At 43.7% G+C, this 20343-nt stretch overlaps 1 protein-coding gene across 1 annotated transcript in view; it reads left to right on the forward strand.

Annotated features, from left to right (window-relative positions):
- LOC111147014 (myosin XVI) overlaps nt 1-20343 on the forward strand; it is a 471268-nt gene that overhangs the window by 68340 nt on the left and 382585 nt on the right. Inside the window, exons 3-4 of the mRNA XM_022502858.1 lie at nt 5134-5204; nt 17877-18020. Coding sequence (XP_022358566.1) covers nt 5134-5204; nt 17877-18020 — 215 coding nt within the window. The remainder of the gene's footprint in view (nt 1-5133; nt 5205-17876; nt 18021-20343) is intronic.

The raw sequence follows: 20343 nt of genomic DNA on the forward strand, positions 1-20343 counted from the left end.
CCACCCCCCGCCCCTTCAAAACCCTCAGGTTGTTTTTTAGAGTCCATAGTCTCTCATGGTTCACCTCCCCTTCCGAAGCCTCCGCTGATTTTTTAAATGTAAAATCCTTGTGAATAGGAACCCGCGGTCATCGTGAGAATCACGTGAGTATAATGGAACACCGTGTAGCCAGATACCCACACGGGTTCCTAGAATTCCCAGAGCAGTTATGGTCCCCAGGTTGCTGTCCAGGTCCTCTCCTCCGTGTGCTGCTGGCATGTCATCCACACAGATAAATCGTGGTACTATCTGGAGACTCGGAGTAAGTGCCGATTCCCAGCCGGACTCTTGGTTTTGGTTATGTTGGTGCTGGTAGGGACATTCCGTGGTGACAGCTGATTCTATTAGAGCTCCTTAGCACATTTTCTGATGTGTTTGCATCCACTTTTCTACCGCAATAGCTGAAGCTTTAGAGACTGAATGTTTCTTTTTAAATATCAAATCCTGCCCCCCACACAGACTTCTCAGTGGAGCTCTGAGCAGCTTGATGACAAAGCCACAAGTATCCAGGAGATGCTGAATCGGTTCCAAGCTGCCCCACTCTAAGAGGCAGCCTCGGCTCCATTATTCTGTTTGGTCCCAGATGGCTGTTTCTCCTCCGGCTGTTTGCCTGCGGATTTTATTGTCGCGGAAAGACCCGGAGTGGCCAGGCCATTTGACTTGACTGGCAATTCGCCCCTTGTTATTAAAGTGGATCTTGATTCCTGTTGTGATTTCTTTTTCCTATTGTGATTTTGAAATTTCTCTACCCCGATGCTGTTCTTGTTGAGAATCCTTGGAATCCTGCTGCCCACGCTGAGTGCTAGGTCCAGCAGGTTACCGTGTGGCTTGGGGACGTCACAAGATCGGAGTCCCTGTGTCCTTAGTGAAACAATTCTAGGATCTGCATCATGGACTCGAGAGAATTAAAGTAATTCTTATACTCATGTTCTTACAGCCAAAGTTCTTTAAAAAGTGCTCAGTGTGTGTTAGAATTGGAAAATGTACCTGGCATAGGAAGTGTTGGGATCTGGAGCCCACAGCCAAGAAAGAATTATTGAGACATCTTCAGTGCAGAAAGGTGGTTTTATTGAAGCAGGGGGACAGAACCCGTGAGCAGAAGAGGCTGCACTGGGGTTATGAGGGTGACTGATTATAGACTTTCAAGTTGGGAATGGTTTAGGGCTAACATAAGTCTCTAAGGAATTTTGGAAGCAAGGTTTCCAGGACCTTGATGGGACTAGCTATTGTTACAAAAAGGCCATTTATTACTGTCCACTAAAACCTTAGTCATGAGACCCTGCGGATGTGTAACGGTGAGCCATATGCTTGGGGGAAGACTGCTGACATGCATCGGGAGGGGTGTGTTAATGGATAAAGGAACTTTCCAAAGGAATTTTTATAATTAAAGTAGACTCACAGGGCCCTGGGTTGGGCTAAGATGGCCTTTGGCCCTTAGCAAAATGCCAACATCCAGGCAGCTGAGCTGGTCCCTAGAGGGACCTAGGGGAAGGTCCCTCTGTCTGTTTCAAGGACCTGTTGATGAGCTGTTAGTAAGGAAATTTAATGTTTCTTTTGCCTTTGTTTCCCCGTCATACCCTCTTCTTTTTCAGAATTCTCTGTTATGAATCAATTATTGTGCAAATGGCATTTTCTTCATTCCTTCTTTATATATGGGTACTTCACAGTGTCCAGTTTTAAGACTTAGCAGACATAGAATTTAGCTCACTCTACAACTTGTGTGCGTGTTTATATGAAAAACGTTTCTTTATTTTTTCAGTGGCTGATTTGCTCTGTTCTTTGGTCCCCACCATGGTACCCAGGGGCTACCCAGGCAGCATGTCTTCTGTGGTTCCAACTTAGTTCTGTCTGATCATGTAAACAGCCCTTTTGGAAAATAGCCCTTCCATTTGGGGAAAAGACAGGCTCAAATTGTCTCCACTTCTTTTCTCCTTAGGCTAAGATGTGGCCCAGTGAGAGGTGGGACTTACTCATCGGTCACTGTGGCAAGAAGTTCTGGAATTCCTGGGTGTATAGTCCTTGTCATCTGTGGACATTCTTGGGCCCATTTCTCAAGGACCTCAGGCTGTCCCCAGTAGCATGCTGAGCTTGCCCTTCTGGCCCCCGAGAACCAGTTGTTAAAATTTCAGGAATTCGTCAGTCGGTTGTGGAACAGTTAAAGCCTACAGTAAAAATTAAAGTAGATAAACTTACAATTAAGTTGATTGTAATAAAGAGTAGTTCTCCAGGGATGCCTGGGTGGCTCAGTCGGTCAAGCGTCTGCCTTTGACTTGGGTCATGAACTTGGGGTCCTGGGATGGACCCTGCACAACAAATTGTTTACAAATAATTAAATACATAGTACTCAGGGCTGACTGGAGGGCATTTGTTGCCCACAGAATGTTGTCTGAGTCCCGTAGCGTGATGTGCCGTGTCCTCACTGACCCCATCCTCTGAGCTTTCCGTGGTTTCCCCCTCCCCCTCAGGCTCGTTGCTCCTCACTGCCTCCTGCATAGTCCTCCTCACCAATTTTGTGCTGGATAAACTACACACTCGTCCTCCAGGAGACTCTTGCTAAATCCGCTTTGCTTATATTCTAGACTCCCATTCAGTGTTTAAAAGTCGGAAGGTTTTGAGAAAATTTAGAATAAACCTTAAGTTACAGATTCTAGATATGTTATTATGGGGTTTTGTGACATAGCATAATTATAAGAGTAGGAATCATTTGGAGATCGGTACCCAGTGCCAGGAGGCATGATATACTGGCCGCTCATTGGCTCATTCACTTGTGCCAGTGCCCCCAGGACGTGAGGTCAATGGACAGGAAACTGAGGCCCTGAGAATTCAGCAGCTCGCCCCAGTGGGGCCAGGCCTCACAGCCAGTCTGTGGAAGCCCAAGGTCAGTGTCTCACGGACTCCTGTTATGTGTCGTTCACTACACAGGTTCATGGTGGATTCTACTCAGAAATCGGATAGCAGGGGTGCTTGGGTGGCACAGTCGGTTGGGTATCGGCTCTTGGTTTCAGCTCAGGTCCTGGTTTTAGGGTCGTGAGATGGAGCCCTGCGTCGGGTTCCTTGCTCTGTGCAGAGGCTGCTTGGGACTCCCTCTCCCTCTGTCCTTCCCCCCCTGCTTTCTCTCCCTCTCTCAAACAAATAAATCTTTTTAAAAATATCTGACAACATTTTATGAACGTTTTTCTAATAAAATCTGCCTCATACTGTGTTTGTAGTGTATGTGCTTTGCTATGAAAACTTTAAAGCACTGTGTTAATATTAGTTAATTCAAGATGAACAATTTCATTTGCTAAAAAAATAAACATTTGGGGGAAAATGCTATTTATCTTCTGGGGAAGCCATTGGTAAGTGTATTTAATTAACCGTCTGCTGTTGTCAATGAACTTAAGGCTAGAAGGGTTCTGGGGGTGGGGGCGAGAAGTGAGTCCATTTATCCGTGTGCATAGGGAGAGCGGGGAACAGGAGGCAGAAAGGACACCTGCGGACCGTGCCACAGGGCTGCTCCCAGATATGCAGTGAGGACAAGAAAGGCCAAGGACTCACCTTCCTGGATGTTTTGATGGCTGAAGAGGGAGGTGCCCAAGGGAGCAAATGGTCTCCCCATGCCGTGTCAGGTTACACTTGATCCTGTAGGATTGCCGTCTTTGAGATTCTTTGGTCACAAACTACCACCATTAGGAGAATCTGTGTTGTGAAAAGAGTTCAATTCTTAACTGGAGAAAGAACATGTTCAAGGGGAAGCCCCTTGGCAGGTGTACAGATGTGGACAGACTCCTACTGAGGACAGCTTTCAGAGGGAGGATGGAAGTGAAGGCATGCCGGCCCTTGGGGCCAAGTGATGTCACTGTTGAGAGGGCACTGGGGTGTGTCTGACTTCGCTAGGGAGAGAGATTTGGACAAAAGGCCCTCTGACTTCAGGAAGGGCTGTCTGGAGGCCACACTGGGCTGGGTGTGGGTTGTCTCTGCTGTTACCATGTCACCCCCATTTTGGATGGGCTCTTCAGTCTCCATTTCTCACCCCCACTGCACATGACATCAACGCGATGGCCTTCCTCAAGAGAGGATGACAGGAGTAGCCATGTCTACCAGGACTGTTGGTGCCCCTCGTGACATGTGGTTAGCTCTGGGGAAGAGGGTGACATGCTAGATATTGGAACACATAAACGATTTGGGGCACCATAGAATAGAAGGGACATTTGAGTGACACTCCAAACTATAGAGAAGCTTCATGGAAAGACAGTATGTTCAGTGACATATGCATTTGAATCCAAGCCATTTAGTAACGGATTGTGGTATAATGGGGGAAAAAAAAGACTCACTGTTGCTTTAATTATAGTTTTTATGGAAAATACATTAATGGCTTTTTATCAAGACTGTGATACTGCTATTAACTGTGGAAACCATGATGGTGTTTTGGGGAACTGATGAGATTTCTGTGAGGCTGGTCCTAGAGCAGAGACCAGAACAGTCTCCCCATGCCTATGGCGTACTTTGTACTAACGAACTCACCTTTGCCGTTGAGATGAAAACAAGGTCACCTTCCAGCTGTGCATTTGTTCTGGTAATTGGCGTCTATCTTGACCTATTTGGCATTCTTAATCTGGATAGAAATGGCTTTGTCCCACAGTCCTTTTTGGGAATGGCGGACACACTCCCAAGAGGCCATCGTAGGAAGAGAAGTTTACTGTCCAGAGTATAAACTTTGTTTTAAGCCAATGGCCCTAATGAGATAAAAAAATAAAAGTTACATGAACCGGTGCCTCCATGAGCCTAGTGAAGTAATTTCTTTTTATTATCTTGCCCTGTAAAGGGTATACAAACTAGGCGCTCGGAAACAACAAACTGTAAGAACATGTTCCCCTTTCTGAATACTTTGGGCGGCTGTAATAAGAAATCACGTTGACAGACCAGGGAAGAAGCCTGAATGTGAAGACAAAGGCCACCGATCCTACCTATACCAAGGAAGGCCAGAGGGCAGTGGTTGTGTCTGCGTGGACTTTTATGGACGTTAGCTTTTGAGATACTAGTGCAACGCTCCAGTGTTGGTTCACGGTGTGGACGGAGCACGCACTCTAACTGCCTACTCTTTCCATTTTCCAGCACTCCGGCTCCTGAAGGAGGGCGCGGATCCACACACTGCCGTTTCCTCGGGAGGGTCCCTGCTGCATCTGGTGAGAACCCTTTGACCGGGACACGTGGGGGTCAACGCAGGGAGGAGAATCAGTTGTGGGTTCAAAATCCAATAGCCAAATGTACATCTTTTTTTTTTTTTTTTTTTAAAGACTGTTAATTTAAGAGAGGGTGCAGAGAGCATGAGCAGAGGGGAGGAAGAAGCAGATTCCTCACTGAGCAGGGAGCCCCATGCAGGGCTCGAACCCAGGACCCTGGGATCACGACCTGAGCCAAAGGCAGAGGCTTAATGATGGAGCCTGCAGGCCGTCCTCCAAATGTATGTCTGACAGATGATCCTCAAAACGTGACACTTTCAAATGACCAGGCGTGGATAATGAGCTGCAGTATTTCCTAATTACTACATTGGAGTTTGTAATTAATCTTTAACAAATGGGAGGTAGAACTTCTGTCCTAAAGAAGATACTTTGGAAAATAAAGCAGATACATTGTATCTACTCTAGACTGTTAGGCAATCATTGTACTGTATCCACTGCAGACTGTTAGGCAATCATTCTTTTGCCTCTACACTTTCTTTCTGGCTGCAGTGGATTTCCTCTATTGTCTGCTTGTGACCAGGCACATATAAACGTGAATAAAGCTCACCTACATTCTTTTGGAGACAAAGCCGTGGATGGCTAAGTGAATCAACTAATAAATGATTGCATAAACAAGAAAATATTATGTTAGGATCATGTGCCAGAAATTTTTACTGGTTCACTTAAAAATTCAATAGTAGGATCAATTAAGTCGTCTTAGGACTGATGTAATGAGTAAGACTTAATTTTGAAAAATATCAAAATTCACATCACATTAAAAACCTAACTCAGGGAAACCCAGGTCAGGGGTGAGCTATATTTCTTTGTGGTACATGGAACTCTGTTCGAGAAGGCCGGGCGCCAAACAGCCCCGAGCTCTGGAACGCGCCCCCAGTTCTCAGCCTTGTTTGCATGTTGGAATCACCCAGGAGCCGTAAAATGCGGACACCTGCCTCCCAACCCTAGCCGGGTTCCTGGAGATTCTGATATTTTTCTGGGATATGACAATTCAGAGCTCCCCCAGCTGACTCTGATTTGCAGCTGAGGCTGAAAACCACTGCAGACAGGAGAAACATGTGCCTACCAAAGGCGCAACAGATCCGGGGACACAGGTGATCACATTATGCGCTCAGCGGAATAGAAAAACAGCTCAGAATAGTGATGGGAGACAGTCTGTAGAGGAACTGTCAACTGTTTCTCTCCAGCTTTGATTGAGATGGAAAGAGAGATTTCTAGATGACTTTTTCCTTCTCTGGAGGGTTTTGGTTTTGAAACCTCTCCATTTTGGACTCCGATCATTACGTGGCTTATATGAAACTGCTAAGGATCTATGCCTCCTTAGTTCTGAGATCCCAGGTCTAACGGTGATAAGAAATGCTGGCTTGACTAGGGACGTGCTAACAGCTTCCCACAAGCAAACATTTTCCTCTTGGTTGACGTGGTTATCTCCCTACTGGGGGGTCCAGTGATCAGCATGTTCAGAAGGAGATGAGGCCAGGCCTTGCTTTCTTTTCTTGGGAGTGTCTACACCTGCTTCTGTGCCCCCTGTTAGAAGAGGATCAGGAGAGAATTCGATCCCATGCCAACGGCTTTTGATCTTTTCTTTTCATATGTAACTTCATGTACATTTACCCCTTTCATGAAGTTTGAGAAGATGCTTAAGCTCACTGAGGCTTATTTTTCCCACCTGTGAAATGGGCATATTATCTGGACCATTGTGTTCAGAGTATTTCTGGGACGAATATACATCACAGCTGCATTGTGATGGTCAGAGAGAAAGGAAAAGAACTGTTAAGCCATAAGGTGTCTTTGATATGTTAGATATTGATCAATAGGTACATTACAGTGTATTATTTAGGATGCATTTTCATATAAATTAATTTTTTATTCACTGTAGCTCTGTGTGCTTGGGAATATGCCTATGTGACTTTCCTCTGACAGAATATGCTTCTGACTGGAGACACAGACACACACAATGTTCTTGCCACATCTGTTCCCCAGTGATACCTAAAGGGCCTCATTTCAGTTTTCAGAGAGCACACGGTCCTTCTAATTCAACTACTGGAAGATAGACCTTCTCTGTAAACAAACGATGTGAATTCATTGTTAATATTGCCAACAGTGTTATTACTGAGCGTGTGTGTGTATGAGAGAGAGAGAGAGAGACAGCTGTATATACAAAATGCATTTGCCTGTAACGAACATATAAAATGCCTTCTGCCAGTAGTCAAGCCAGTGGTTGTTTTCTGGTCTTCTGACCTACAGCCAGATGCCACTCTGTCCCCTCCCCTGGACCACTGCCACCCTCTCTTAAAGCTTCATCCCTTTCTCAGGATAAGCAACAGCCTCTCTCATCTCCCTGTCCCATCTTTGCCTACCCTGCAGGGTATTGCCACACAGAAGTCAGATCAACCCCTCTGCTTCATTGGAATACCGCAGAAACTTCCCTTTCCACTCAAAGAAAAACCCAAAGTCCTGCATAGAGGCATATCATGACCTGCCTGGCCATGGCCCCACCTCGGTTCCTTCCCTCTTGTTCTCAGAGCTCCTTGCTGGGCCCGGCCACTGTACTCCCTCCAGGTGCATCCCCCCACACCCCATCTTTTCCACTTGGAACATTGCTCTGCACGTGTCCACACAGCTCATGTCCTCACTCGTTTTGGGTCTCTGCTCGGAAGTCATCTAACAGAGCAGCCTTCCCTGGCTTGCCCTATAGGAAAGAACAGCCTATGACCACCACTCTACAATCAACTTGACTTTCATCTGGCGTCTAGTTTCCCCATAGTGTGCAGGGGCCACCAAACAGATTATAGACCGATGTGATTACATCCTCGTTCCTAGACTGTCCTCCCCATGAGAGCAAGAACTGGGTATAGTCTCAGCCCGTTACATCCCCAGTGCCTGGGGGAGTGCCCAGCTCTTGGTACCTGCTCAGTAGACTTGTTGAGTAGGAAAGTTAATGCATTAACTACTTAATTAATTAATGTCTGAGGCCATGGTCACTCTCAGGGATGCAGAGATTCAGAACACATTCTCTGCCCATATGGAGTTTAGTTTTCCCAGGGAGGGAGAAGAGTAAAACACTGGTTATGGCAGACCTGGGAGGGGGTAAACAGGAGATCGTGGCAGAGGACCATGAAGAGGCCATCCTGCACCGGGAGAAGAGTCCTGACACTTTCTCTGACCCTCCTGATCAGACGCGATTACTCTTTCATCCAAGCTCTCCGAGCGCATGATCCTTGCTTCGCTGCAGTTCTTGTCATGATGGGCCATGATAAATGGGCGATGTGTCTTCTCTCTCTGCTAGACTGCATTGCCAAAAACTGTGACTGTCTTAGGTACTCTTATATCCTTGGCCTGTCATGTGCAGGAAATACTCACTAGGGTGTCCGTGAATGAACGGATGGGCCCCAGGACCTAAGGGCATCTTTGGCTAATGAGAGGTCGGTTATTTGAGGCCCAGATCACAGAGTAGACAGACTCAGAAATGGTGGAATCAGAAGGAAAACGAAATGAGAGGATTCAAGGGAGAAGGCAGAGGGAAACACGTTCTCAACCCTCCGTTCGGGGCAGCTATGTTGTATTTTCATACCATCAGGCATGGGCCGCGAGCCTCACACAAAAGGAAGGCAGGGCTGGGGTGCACGTGAGAAAGCCTGGGGACAGCCGAGGGACCCCAGGGTCAGCACTGAGTCTTCCTTTCCTGGGGTTCCTGAGTAAATAAAAGCAAATGAAAAATTACGAGTTGCCAGAGAGACAGAATTACAGGGCTTCAACATGCCTTAGGTGCTGAGAAAGGCACGTTAGCCATCTGAAACGTCAAGGGTGAGGGTCCGGGCTGTCAGCCCCACCTTTGGGGCACCCTACGTTAGGAATCCTAATGTGTTATCAGTGCTGAAGCTCTAATTAGAGATGCTTAGATCGACGCCTTTGAGAAAAAGGCACCATCTGTTTGTGTGGGCCATGGAGAAAAAGCGGTGGAAATTGTTGAGATTTCTAGAGTTTTATTGATTTTACTCAGTTCTTCTTCATTGAGTTCCTGATTCCAAGAGTAGATTTCAGTGCATTTCTCTTAGAAGTACCAGGAGAACTTTGATATTGGAGATTAACAATTCCCATCCCGTACAAGGATTTTATTTTCTTTCAAAATTTTCAACACATACTTCCAGATCAGCTTGTTTGCCCACCCTTCTGTAAATAATTCATGTATCAAACCTATGGGGGATATCAAGTCCTGTGATGGACAGAGGGAAACTAATGGCAGTAGGTGACAGTACACACAAACACTCAGATGTAAGTCTCGGGAAGACATTGTATTTGTGGATTTGGAAACAGAATCACACAGGTTTTGCTAAACCGCTGTGGGGGGTTTTATGGTAAGACTTCTAATAAATAAGCTCTTGAGAAGGAGCTTCCAGTAGTGACCAAACCCTCGCGAATGGAGCATGAAACGCAAATTCTTTTCGTGTTGTCTTGTGACAGCAGCAGAACAGTGAGGCTTAAATGGAATGTGTTAGAAATAGAAATTACTCTTTCTTTGACCTGGTGATGAGATGAGAGAGAAAGAGAAAAAGGGGAACATTCTTTGCAAAAGCAGAGAAAATCTCCAAGGCTAGACCAGAGATTTTTAACAATGACTCAGGCTGGCGAAAGGAGGCAAAGGTTTTTCATTTTTACATGTATGTTTCATGTAATAAAAGAAATTAGTAAACTTAGTTAAGACTGCATTTTTGTTAGAGGCTTAACGCTACCTCTTTTAATCACTTCCTGCTCTCCCAATAAGGTCTGGTGTCTGAATTGGCTGCTCATTAGGCTTCCCTCTCCACATCTTTCAAGCTTTAGGATCTGGAAGAAGCAGAGATAATTAGCAAAATACTACAGTGGCAGCTGTTCCACATCTTTGTATCTTTTTGATGGAGGAGAGAATATTATATTTTGAAAAGAGTCAGAATATTAGGACTGTGGAAGAAGTGTCTAAAGAAAGATCTAATTTAAAAACTGGTCTTAGAGACTAACTGGTGTTAGAGAGCAAAAGTGGTCAGTAGATATATGGACGTTGTCCAAAGCATCTGGGTATTGATCATGTAACTTCCCCTTCCTTTGTTCTCCCAGAAAGTAAGGGGGAAAGCTGTGAGGGTAAGTGCTGGTGAGAAGATGCATCATTGCACAAGAAAATGTGCCCTCTTCAGGGGCCGTTCCTGGGAATTTCTTGGGTGATGAGGACTGGGAGACATCCGTACAGGATGGGGCAACAGGAAGCGAGGAGGCAAGTGAAGGAGCAAGACGGACGCGAAAGGAGAATGTCCATGAGCAGGAGAGCCCAACCGTTCTGACGTCTGAGGTGATGCTGGAAAGGGCTGGGAAGCAAGAAGCAGTTTCCGTGGCCTGGAAATAGTGACTCTTTAAATTTTTTCCAAGGAAGTGATTAAGATTCAAATTTCTGGCTGGACTTTACTTTTTAACACCAGCATCTCTTTGGTCCATGAGAATCGTGGCATCCGTAACTGGAAAGCCCGAGTCCAGGATCTTTGATCATGAGTACAGCATCCATCGGAATCTTGAATGAAAACCCTGACCTTGTTCTGTGTGGTGGGCATATTTTTATCTGCACTGCCCTGGTGCATGACTTAGGGGTAAGGAGGCAACAAAAGTGCATTTCTCAGAATACCACCAGGGACTGAGGGGAGTGAATTTTCCATTTTTGAGTAAATACATCACACAGGACTGGTTCATTCAACAGCAAATTCTAAAAAATCCCTTAGTAAAGTTACCAGTGAGATTTGTGTTTTGTTTCACCTTGTCTCTGCAACCATAGAACCCCGTTTATAAAGAATTAGAATCCTTCATGACAGGGTGAAGGCAGATGGGCAAGGAATTTTTTACAGATGTCTTTGAACTGTGAGCTCTGAGAAAAATCCAGTCGACCACCATTGAGAGCACAGAGCCTTTCTTCAGGGAAACTGGATGTCTCAGCCAGAAAGGTTTTCCCTGAGGGCTCAGTCTGAAACTGACCCTCTCAGAAAGACCTTCCATGAAAATGACATAGAATTCCTCGAAGAGCCATTTCATTCCTCCTCCGGATTGTTTCGTTGTTTCCTACTTTGGGGTGCTCCTCTGAGATGGCCCCGTAGCTCACTGGACCTGTCCATCATACTTCTCTTTGACTGCATTGCCCTCTTGAATTTTGAGGCTAATGACTGGGGACAGTATCTAGTCCATGATACCAACTCTTTGGGTTGGTGCAGCACTAAGCACAAGGGTAGGGTTTCAGAATTCTTAATGGATTAGGAATGTCTCAACCCTTCCCTCCTCCACCGAGTCCTTCAAGACCTGTGTTGAGAGTGTCCCATACTGGGGTGTCCAATTCTATCAGGGTGTTAGGTACCCATCCACTGTGAATCTAGAATGCTCTGAACACCCTCAATCTCATTCAACTGGATTGTTTATTTCCCAAGGATATTACTATGTCCTTAAACTTGACCTGTATATTGCCAAGTGCAGTGCCTGGAAGAGAGCATTGCCTGATAAAATCTTGGTGATTCAAAGTAAGGCAAACCGACATTGCAGCTGAAGGTGCAGAGTTTGCAGTCACTTAAAAGGATAGAAGTTCTATTATGACTTAAAAGTTTCTGGATGGAAGTTCTATTAGGATTTTAAAATTTCTGGTACATCTGAATCTCTTTAGTAATAGCTGGTTTTATAATTTGAGTTTGGTTCAATCGATTGGAAGATATCTGTGCTTGGAATGCAGGTGGAAGTAAGAGCTATAACTCAGCTCAGAGGGTTCTGGGTAGGTTATGTATGGAGAGGTAATCTGTAGGACAAGTATTTGCCAGAGAGAATAAACACATCTTATTTGGCTTATGTCCGGATAAACCATGTAAGTTGAAAATATCATTAGGTCAAAAATGCATTTAGTACATCTAACCCATCAAACATTGTAGTTAGCCTGGCTAAGCCAACATTAGCCTACAGCTGGGCAAAATCATTGAGCACAAAGCCCATTTTCTAATGAAGTATTGAATATCTCATGTAATTTACTGCATTCTCTACTGAAAGTGATACCACAGAATGGTTGCATGGGTACAGAGTGGTTGGCAGGGTACCACTTGTCTTCGCTCACGACAACATGGCTGCCTGGGAGCCACGGCTGCTGTCCAGCCTCCTGAGAGGGGCTCGAACCACATGTCGCCAGCCCCGGACATGATCCAAATTCAGAATTCTTTCACACCTTCATAACGTCAAAAGCTCATAAGCTGAACCATTGTAAGTCGGAGACCATCTGTACATGAAAAGCAAAAATGATGAGAAGTATGTTCAAGATGACATTATAATGAGTGCGATCCTTCAGTGTGATATAACGGCAGAGAAGTGAAAGTGATTTTGTACAGATCTCGGCACTGGCTGAAAGAGGTGGCTGGTAGGGATTGATGTTCAGTACAAGGGGCCATATGGGAGTTCTAGAGAGATTTCAAAGATTTTTAAAAACTGCAGCAAATTCAAATTCATTTTCCTACTGAAACAAATCTCTGCGTGTGTGTGTCTCTCTCTCTTTGTGTATCTCTGTCTCTTCTCCATCTGTCTCTGCTTGTAGGACAATTTTTGAACCACTGGGAACCCGTAAATATAGGACAAGAAAAATGGACAATGATTAATCCAAATTCATGCATAAGTCATGTTGCTTCCCCTCTTCTCACCACTTCCGGAGAGTTCAGAGAGAATTTTTTTGTTTAATAATGGAACTGTGCTTAGCACGTGATACCCACTCGATAACTGATATCTGGATCAAACTGAATGTTGTCCTGGTAACTCTTTGCTAATCTCTCCCCCCCTGGTGGCTGTGAAGTCCGCGCAGAGGAGCAAAAAAGGGAAGTGTGCCCTGAAAATATATAGACAGTGAGAAAACAGTGACAGGTTTGACCCATGTTTTAAAAAAGAAAACCAAAAACTTGCAAAAGATAACTTCCATGTGTGAACAAGGAATTTAATATGAGAATTCAGCATTTGTAAAAAACGTTGAATTTTCTGAGTGATAGATTTCAGAGTTGTTCAGGATATGGTCATTAGCCAACCAAAAAACTAAAATACATAAAAGATCCCTTATGACAAGATGTAGGGAAAAGACAAAACATTTAAAGTTTAAAATTGTATCTGTTATTTGGTTTCTATGGTTTTTAGGGTCTTTTCAGCTGAATCAATAATATGCATTGTATTGAGTTTGTACATCGAGAGACATTAATTACCTTTGTTTACAAACGATTCCAAACAGTGAAAGAATGCATTCCCTGAGAAGCTGTGGACTGCTGGCTACTGTGGAGGGTGTTCATTCTCACTAATCCTAGGCAACTCAATAAACAGTGTTGGAGGAAGGAGTTGTTTGTGGTGTTGCTCCCTAAGTATGCGTTAGGAGGCAGAATGGAATGTTTTGATCACGATTGGGATATTGGGATTTAGTAATTTAGAATGGAGCCAGTCTTCAGGGTGGCAAGCCAGGGGGTGGTGACTAATGTATAATGTGGTGGAGGTTTCTGGGGGCCTAGAGGGAAGGCATTCTACACTTTCAGAGAGGGTGTGTAACCCAGCGTGGCTGATGTGCTCACTGTGGGACGACTGTGATTGTAGTCCCTAAATTTGATGAAAGGGGAGAGCGACCTTTTTGGGAGAAGAGGGCTAGGATGTAAGGATAGAGTGACTCTTCGAAATTAGCACATTAAGGTGAATGAATAGTGAGTCTATCAGAATCGGTAAGCTCAAGGGCATCCGACCAGCTCCGTTCATGGAGCACGGGGCTCTTGATCTCGCGGTCATGAGTTCAAGCCCCACGCTGAGGTGTAAAGCTTACTTAAAAAATAAAAATTTAAAAAAAAATCAATAAGCTCAGAAAGTGGCTAAGCTTTTTCAGGGCCAGATGGAAGAAATTTACCTGCTCCGTGGAGGAGGCTGCAGGAGAGATGGTGTTTCCACAGAAATAGATTTAGGTTCTATGGACATTTCTAGGTGAGGAGGGTTTATTTGAAACGCACTAGGTTCCAGGGGTTTGCTGGAAGGAAGCGCGGTGTGCGGACTTGAGGGACCCGGGGTGGGGGGGTGCATGAAGAGATCTGGCAGTTCAAGGACAGCTTCACGGGCACGGGGTCCACATGATCTCTTTAGGCTCCACTGAACCCATGCTTGGTTCCATGCTCTGCTGTCACCCTCTTAAAATTCCTAGTCATTTTTTAAAAAGATGTATTTATTTATTTGAGAGAGAGAGACAGAGAGAGCATGAGGGGAAGGGCCAGAGGAAGAGAAAAATCTTAACCAGACTCCATGCTCAGCTCAGAGCCCAACATGGGGCTCTATCTCATGACCCGAGATCATGACTTCAGCTAAAATCAAGAGTCAGATGCTCAACCAACGCAGCCACCCAGGTGCCCCCAAATTCTTGGTCATTTTTGAAAAAGGGGCCCCACTTTTTCATTTTGCACTGGGTCCCACTAGTTATGTAGCTTGTACTGCCTGTACCTTAGAGACACAGAGGATGGTGACAGGAGGATCGGGGGAGACGACTGCTGGTTTCAGAGCTCTCTGAAGGTGACGTAGTGGCAGTTCAGCCACCTTCCTGATGAAGTGAACTGTTGCCAGAAATTGGTTGAAATGATGAAGAACGGCCTAAATCAGGAGAAAGATTTGCTAGCTGGAAGAAAATTCTTTCCAGTCAGAATGAGGTTTACTATCTAACGATAATGTTGTAAGAACATTGTAACGGGAATGTTCAACTATCGTAATCTTTTCAGACAAGTGTGATTAGAAGGTATTTATTGCTGTCAAATTATTATTCATGATCCTCTGAAATGTGAGTCTAAAAATTACATTACTTGAGAGAGGCTGGTACCATTTTCCACACTGTATCTAATTAACTCTTTTTTGGTAAAAGACAGGAAAGAGCCAAACCTTAGGTAACTTTGAATTGTAAATGTGGATTCCTGAGGTGCGGGCTGAGGGGGTCTTGACAGACAGGGAAGGAGGAGGTCCCATCACTGTTGATTATGCAATGAGTTATCAAAAAGATAGAGACAGCAGAATACGTGTTACCGGCATGTGAATTTCCTGAAAGAAATTGGATCCAGGCCCTATTTCTAAAACCCATTTATTGAGCCTTTAGACTCATCTTATTAGTCGTTGGACCCAAACCTGCAGCTCCCATGGATGGGACTAGGGGTCTTAGCGTCTTCGTTACTGTTACACAGGACGCAGTACTTCACAAAGGCAAACGTCATGGTTCAAAACCGGAACTAATCCCTCCAAGTTCACGTGTGCCATTGCCCCAGGTGCTTCCATGCATCCCAATATAGATGCCTCCGCATCTTCCTTCATGTGGAACCTGAACCATGATTTTGCACCGTGCTCACCATATGGTTTTGAGACCACCAGGTACTGGAGGAAGATAGGAATGTTCTTCCATGACTGCATCATAATTGGGAAACACAATTCATGTGTCTTTTTTTTTCCTTTGGTGAAATACCAGTTCAATCCTTGTACCTAATTTTAAAACCTGGCTATCTTGTAATTACTGATTTTAATGCAAATTAAATAATATGAAAATATAAATCAATTTCTGTAAACCCGATTCCCGGCACTATCAGTCTATTTGGTTACTGTCTGGAGATTTCCCATGGTTCACCGATGCTCGGTTCACTTATTGAAAGTCATTGATTGCTCTGTCCTGCTTTGCGTAATCTACGTTACCATCTTCAGGTTCACTAGTCTTATCTTCTGCAATAGCCAGTCTGTTGTTGATCCCATCCACTGGTGTATTTTTCATCCCCGCCCTGGTAGTTCTCATCACCAGGAATTAAATTTGAGTCTCTTTGCTGTCTCCCATATCTCTGCTTACCATGTTCAACAGTTTCCCAGTTTTTTGAACACATGGAATGTAGTTATTGTAACAGTTTTAACATGCAGATTTGCTCATTCTAACAAGTGTATTGCTTCTGAGTTGGCTCCCGTTGGTCCCTCTCTTTCCTCTTTGTGGGTCCTGTTTGCTTGTTGTCTTGTATATCTGGTCATTTTTTTCCTGGATGCTGCCATAGTGAACTTTGCCTTGTTGGGTACTGAATATTTTTATATTTCTATAAATAACCTTGAGCTCTCTTTGGGGGGTGTTGAATTATTTGGAAGCAGTTTGAGCCCTTCAGAACTTGAGTTTAGTATTTCTAGGTGGGGGTAGAAGACCTTTGAAGTCCCCTTTCTCTCTGTAGCCCTGTTCTTTCTGTGACTCTGTCCTGTATCCTGGCCAGCTCAGTCTCTGGACTTTCAGTTCAATCTCCTCTTCAGTGGCCCTGGGCGACTGGGTTTCTCCTCACTGTGCTGCAGCTTGGAAAGTCCTTCAAGCCAGGGAGCTGGAATAACAGTAGCAGTAGGACTGCATTGTTTCTTCCCAGCTCTTGGAAGTAATATTTTGTCTGAGAGTTTTTCTTTCGTTGCAGTTAATTTGGGCAGGAATGCCAGTCTGGGCCCTGTTACTTGAAAGGGAAAGCCCTCCCGTGATTTGTTTTTAATTGTCTGGTCCAGGAATAGTTGATACATTGACGATGCTATTTCCAATGATGGCATTGATTACTACTTCTCTGTGGGAGGGGAACCTGTTGGATGCATCCAAATCCTATGGGAAATATGTATCTATCAACCCAGAAATTTTGCTGATCTGTAGTTAGCTTATTTAGCTTAGGTCTTTTTTAAAAAAATACTAATTTAGCTAATATGCATTGGAACTGATGTAGCTTATAGATATAAAATATCAGACTTATACTAGGACAGGATAATTTTTAAGGTCCAGGGCAAGTGAATATGTGGGACTCTTCAATAATTATTGAAAATTCTTGATGACAACAGCGGAGCCTTAAACCAAATGCAGGAACCGCCTAAGCACAACTATGGGGATTGTGTACCCTTGGAGCCAGCCCGACTTTGAATTTTTTATAAATTTTACATATAAATAATAAATAGAGAATAAGAGCAAAACAAGTTCCTGGAGAGTTTGATTTAGTAGACTATGAAATTTCTATAAAACACAATAATTAAAATTCATGTTAGAAGATTCTGAAATTACTAATACTTAACTGTTCCAAGATGGCACCATGGAGTACTGACTTGTCTTTTGCAGCTAGGCTGAAGGCTGCATTTGGATGATGGGGGATGAGTTTGGAAGGATCATGACAGGTCTTATCTGTCTTGGATGCAATAAAGGGGTAAAACTTTATTCATCAACAAAATTGAATGACAAAATATGTATATTTTAGAGCAGAAGGCTCATATGATCAGATCTGTATTTCAGAAAGATAATTCTGGCAAGTGGTCCGAGATTTTCTGGTAATCTTTTGTACAAATGACGAGGACCCGAAGACTGAAATTTTTTCCTCCTTCTTAATGTCTGTCCCTATGTTCTCATTTTTATTTCTACTGTCTATGGATGCCATTTCCCTTTGAATCCTCCAACCCCCATATGCCCCTTAGCTTGTAGGTTAGCTGGAGCATCGTTAGTCCCATCTCTCAACCTCTAAATTGGCATTGAAGTCTTTATCTATGGACATTTGCAATGAACCTTATCATCGTTTGAAATACATTTCTTTCTTTTTTTTTTTCTCTCTTTTTCAGTGCGCTCGGTATGACAATGCCTTCATTGCAGAGATCCTGATTGACAGAGGGGTCAATGTCAACCACCAGGATGAAGACTTTTGGACACCAATGCACATCGCCTGCGCTTGTGATAACCCTGATATTGTCCTGCTGCTTGTATTAGTAAGTAAAGCAATTTAGTTTTTTACCATTTGAAGATTTGACAGCATATCAAAGGCTATATGTTTAACTATTAATATTTCACAATATGTAATACTTTGATTGATAAAAAAATATGTATGTATGTTATCCTTTATTTTCCTGGAGTTACAAGATAATTAGAGACTAAGGTTGTGGGTCACAGAGTTCATAAAACAGATTGTGTAGATGTCGTGTGGAGCTCTACTCCGCTGGGTTTTTTTCCGGGAAATTATATGCCTTAATACTTTGCAAGTGAATCCTAACTAAAATGGTTTCATAAGTGGTGTTTCTTTCAATCCGTTCTCTTAATTCTTAGCCAACTAGGCATACAGTAAAGAGAAATGGCACCTGCTGAATCTTATTGTCTTGCTCACATCTAGTAAACCAGTGTCTATAGCATTTCTTTATAAGAAAATGAAAACTTTAAGTATAAAACTTTACTAGAGTTATTTGTTGCTGTTGTTTTCGATTATAGCTTAGATCCTAGCATTGATCCTCACAATATACTTTAATTATTTCAGAAATGAGAGTTGGGATTTTTTTTTTCTGGTGAATTTACCTTAACAAAGATTCTTAAGAAATTATGCAGGAGTTTTAGAAAACATGCACATCTCAATGTCTGATTATGTTGCTTTTCTTTGGAAGACAGAATTAAGAAATAGAAGCTAGTTTTATTTCATGTGTGATCATAGAGTTAAATCTATAGTATCCAAATTAACATGTTCATGGTTCTGCAGTGACTCTTTTCTCACATCAGGTACAAAGTTGTATTTCTGACAGTTATATTCTGCAGTGACCTTCACTTACTGATCATTGAATTAATATTTATTGATTACTATTTTTAACATAATTCCTGCCCTTGAAGAACTTACAGCTTATTCATCATTCAAATATTTATTGAATGACCCCTATGTTCTAGATGCTACCCAGTGAATAAAAAGACAGTTTACCTTAGAGAGAATGGCAAGAACAAACAAGAGCACGTCAAGTAAGGGCACCATTGAGAGATTTGATTAGTGGATTAAGCAAGTCTGAGTGGTCTCCTTGCCACCGTGGAATAGCCAGCCCAGCCATCTATCCACAGGAATAATTCACTTTCAAATAAATATGGATGAAACCCATTGACACAAAAATTGTAGCAGGAATGTATTCCTGTTTACAACCTCAAAAGAGAGATTTATTTTACTTCCAGGATTAAGTGCCACTGTACTTGGTGTTAGTGCTGCATGTCCAATATTCTTCCCATTTTCCAAAGATTCCGGTTGAGTAAGAGGCTGTATAAGTATTTGAGTGTGTTCTGGTCTTTATGAAGAGGGTCAGCCATGAACATAAAAACCACAAATCCCTGCCTCTTGGAGCTTACATTCTCCTGGGGAGAAGCCGGAAAGAACAAATATGCACATGAGTGAAATACACAGTTATGTCAACTACAGAGAACTGTGGGAAGGACAGGAGTAGAGGAGTGGAGGGTATTAAGGGGTGGCCTCATGGAGAAGGGGACATGTGAGTGAGTCATGACTGGATTTCCCCGTGTTCTTTCAGCCCAGGTGAATCAGGGATCCTCTGGAGAGTTTTGGGTGGAGAAGTGACACAATCGGACTTCTGTTGGAGGAGATCCCTCTGGCTGCTCTGTTGAGAGCGGACAAGGAGGGGCAGGATGGGGGAGCCATCTGTTGTCACTCCCCAGGCTAGACGCTATGGTGGTGGTGGCGGTGGTGGGAGGTGACCCGCATCTAGATGTTTGAAGGTCAAGTTGTCCGTATTTGGTGTGGGGTTGTTTGTAGGGCTTGAGAGAAAGAACACAGATCACAGATGACTCCCACTTGTTGGCCTGAGGAGTAGAGGCTTGGCATTTGTGTTAAAAGCACTGGAATCATCTTTTTCAAGTCTCTTAGAAAATCATAATAAGAACAATTTCAGTGAGGTGAGAGATAGTTATGTGTTATGAGCTTTTGTGGAGTAGAGATGTGTGTGGTTGTGTGTGTTGCTATCAAATACTGTGCAACACTGGAACATTGCTATTTTAATTGGATCGCAGAAGGTTCGTGTTCATGGAGTAGGCTCAGGTACTGTGAACGTTGTCAGTAATCTTGCCAAATGATCTACGAAACTCCAAGAGATACTAATAATTGACTTTGGCACAACCTTCCTATGTGTCCGATACGTTTCTACATTTGCTTTATAATGATAAATTGACTTAGCCCTCCTGAAACCCTACTGCATAGATGCTAGCTTTCTCTGCCTTTTAGAGGTGAGAGACAGAGGCCCAGAGAGGCCAGGCCCTGTGCTGAAGGCCCCAGAGTAG

This window comes from Enhydra lutris, unplaced genomic scaffold (genome assembly GCF_002288905.1).
Source record: "Enhydra lutris kenyoni isolate GAN:26980312 unplaced genomic scaffold, ASM228890v2 scaffoldscaffold15, whole genome shotgun sequence".
Lineage (NCBI taxonomy): Eukaryota > Metazoa > Chordata > Mammalia > Carnivora > Mustelidae > Enhydra > Enhydra lutris.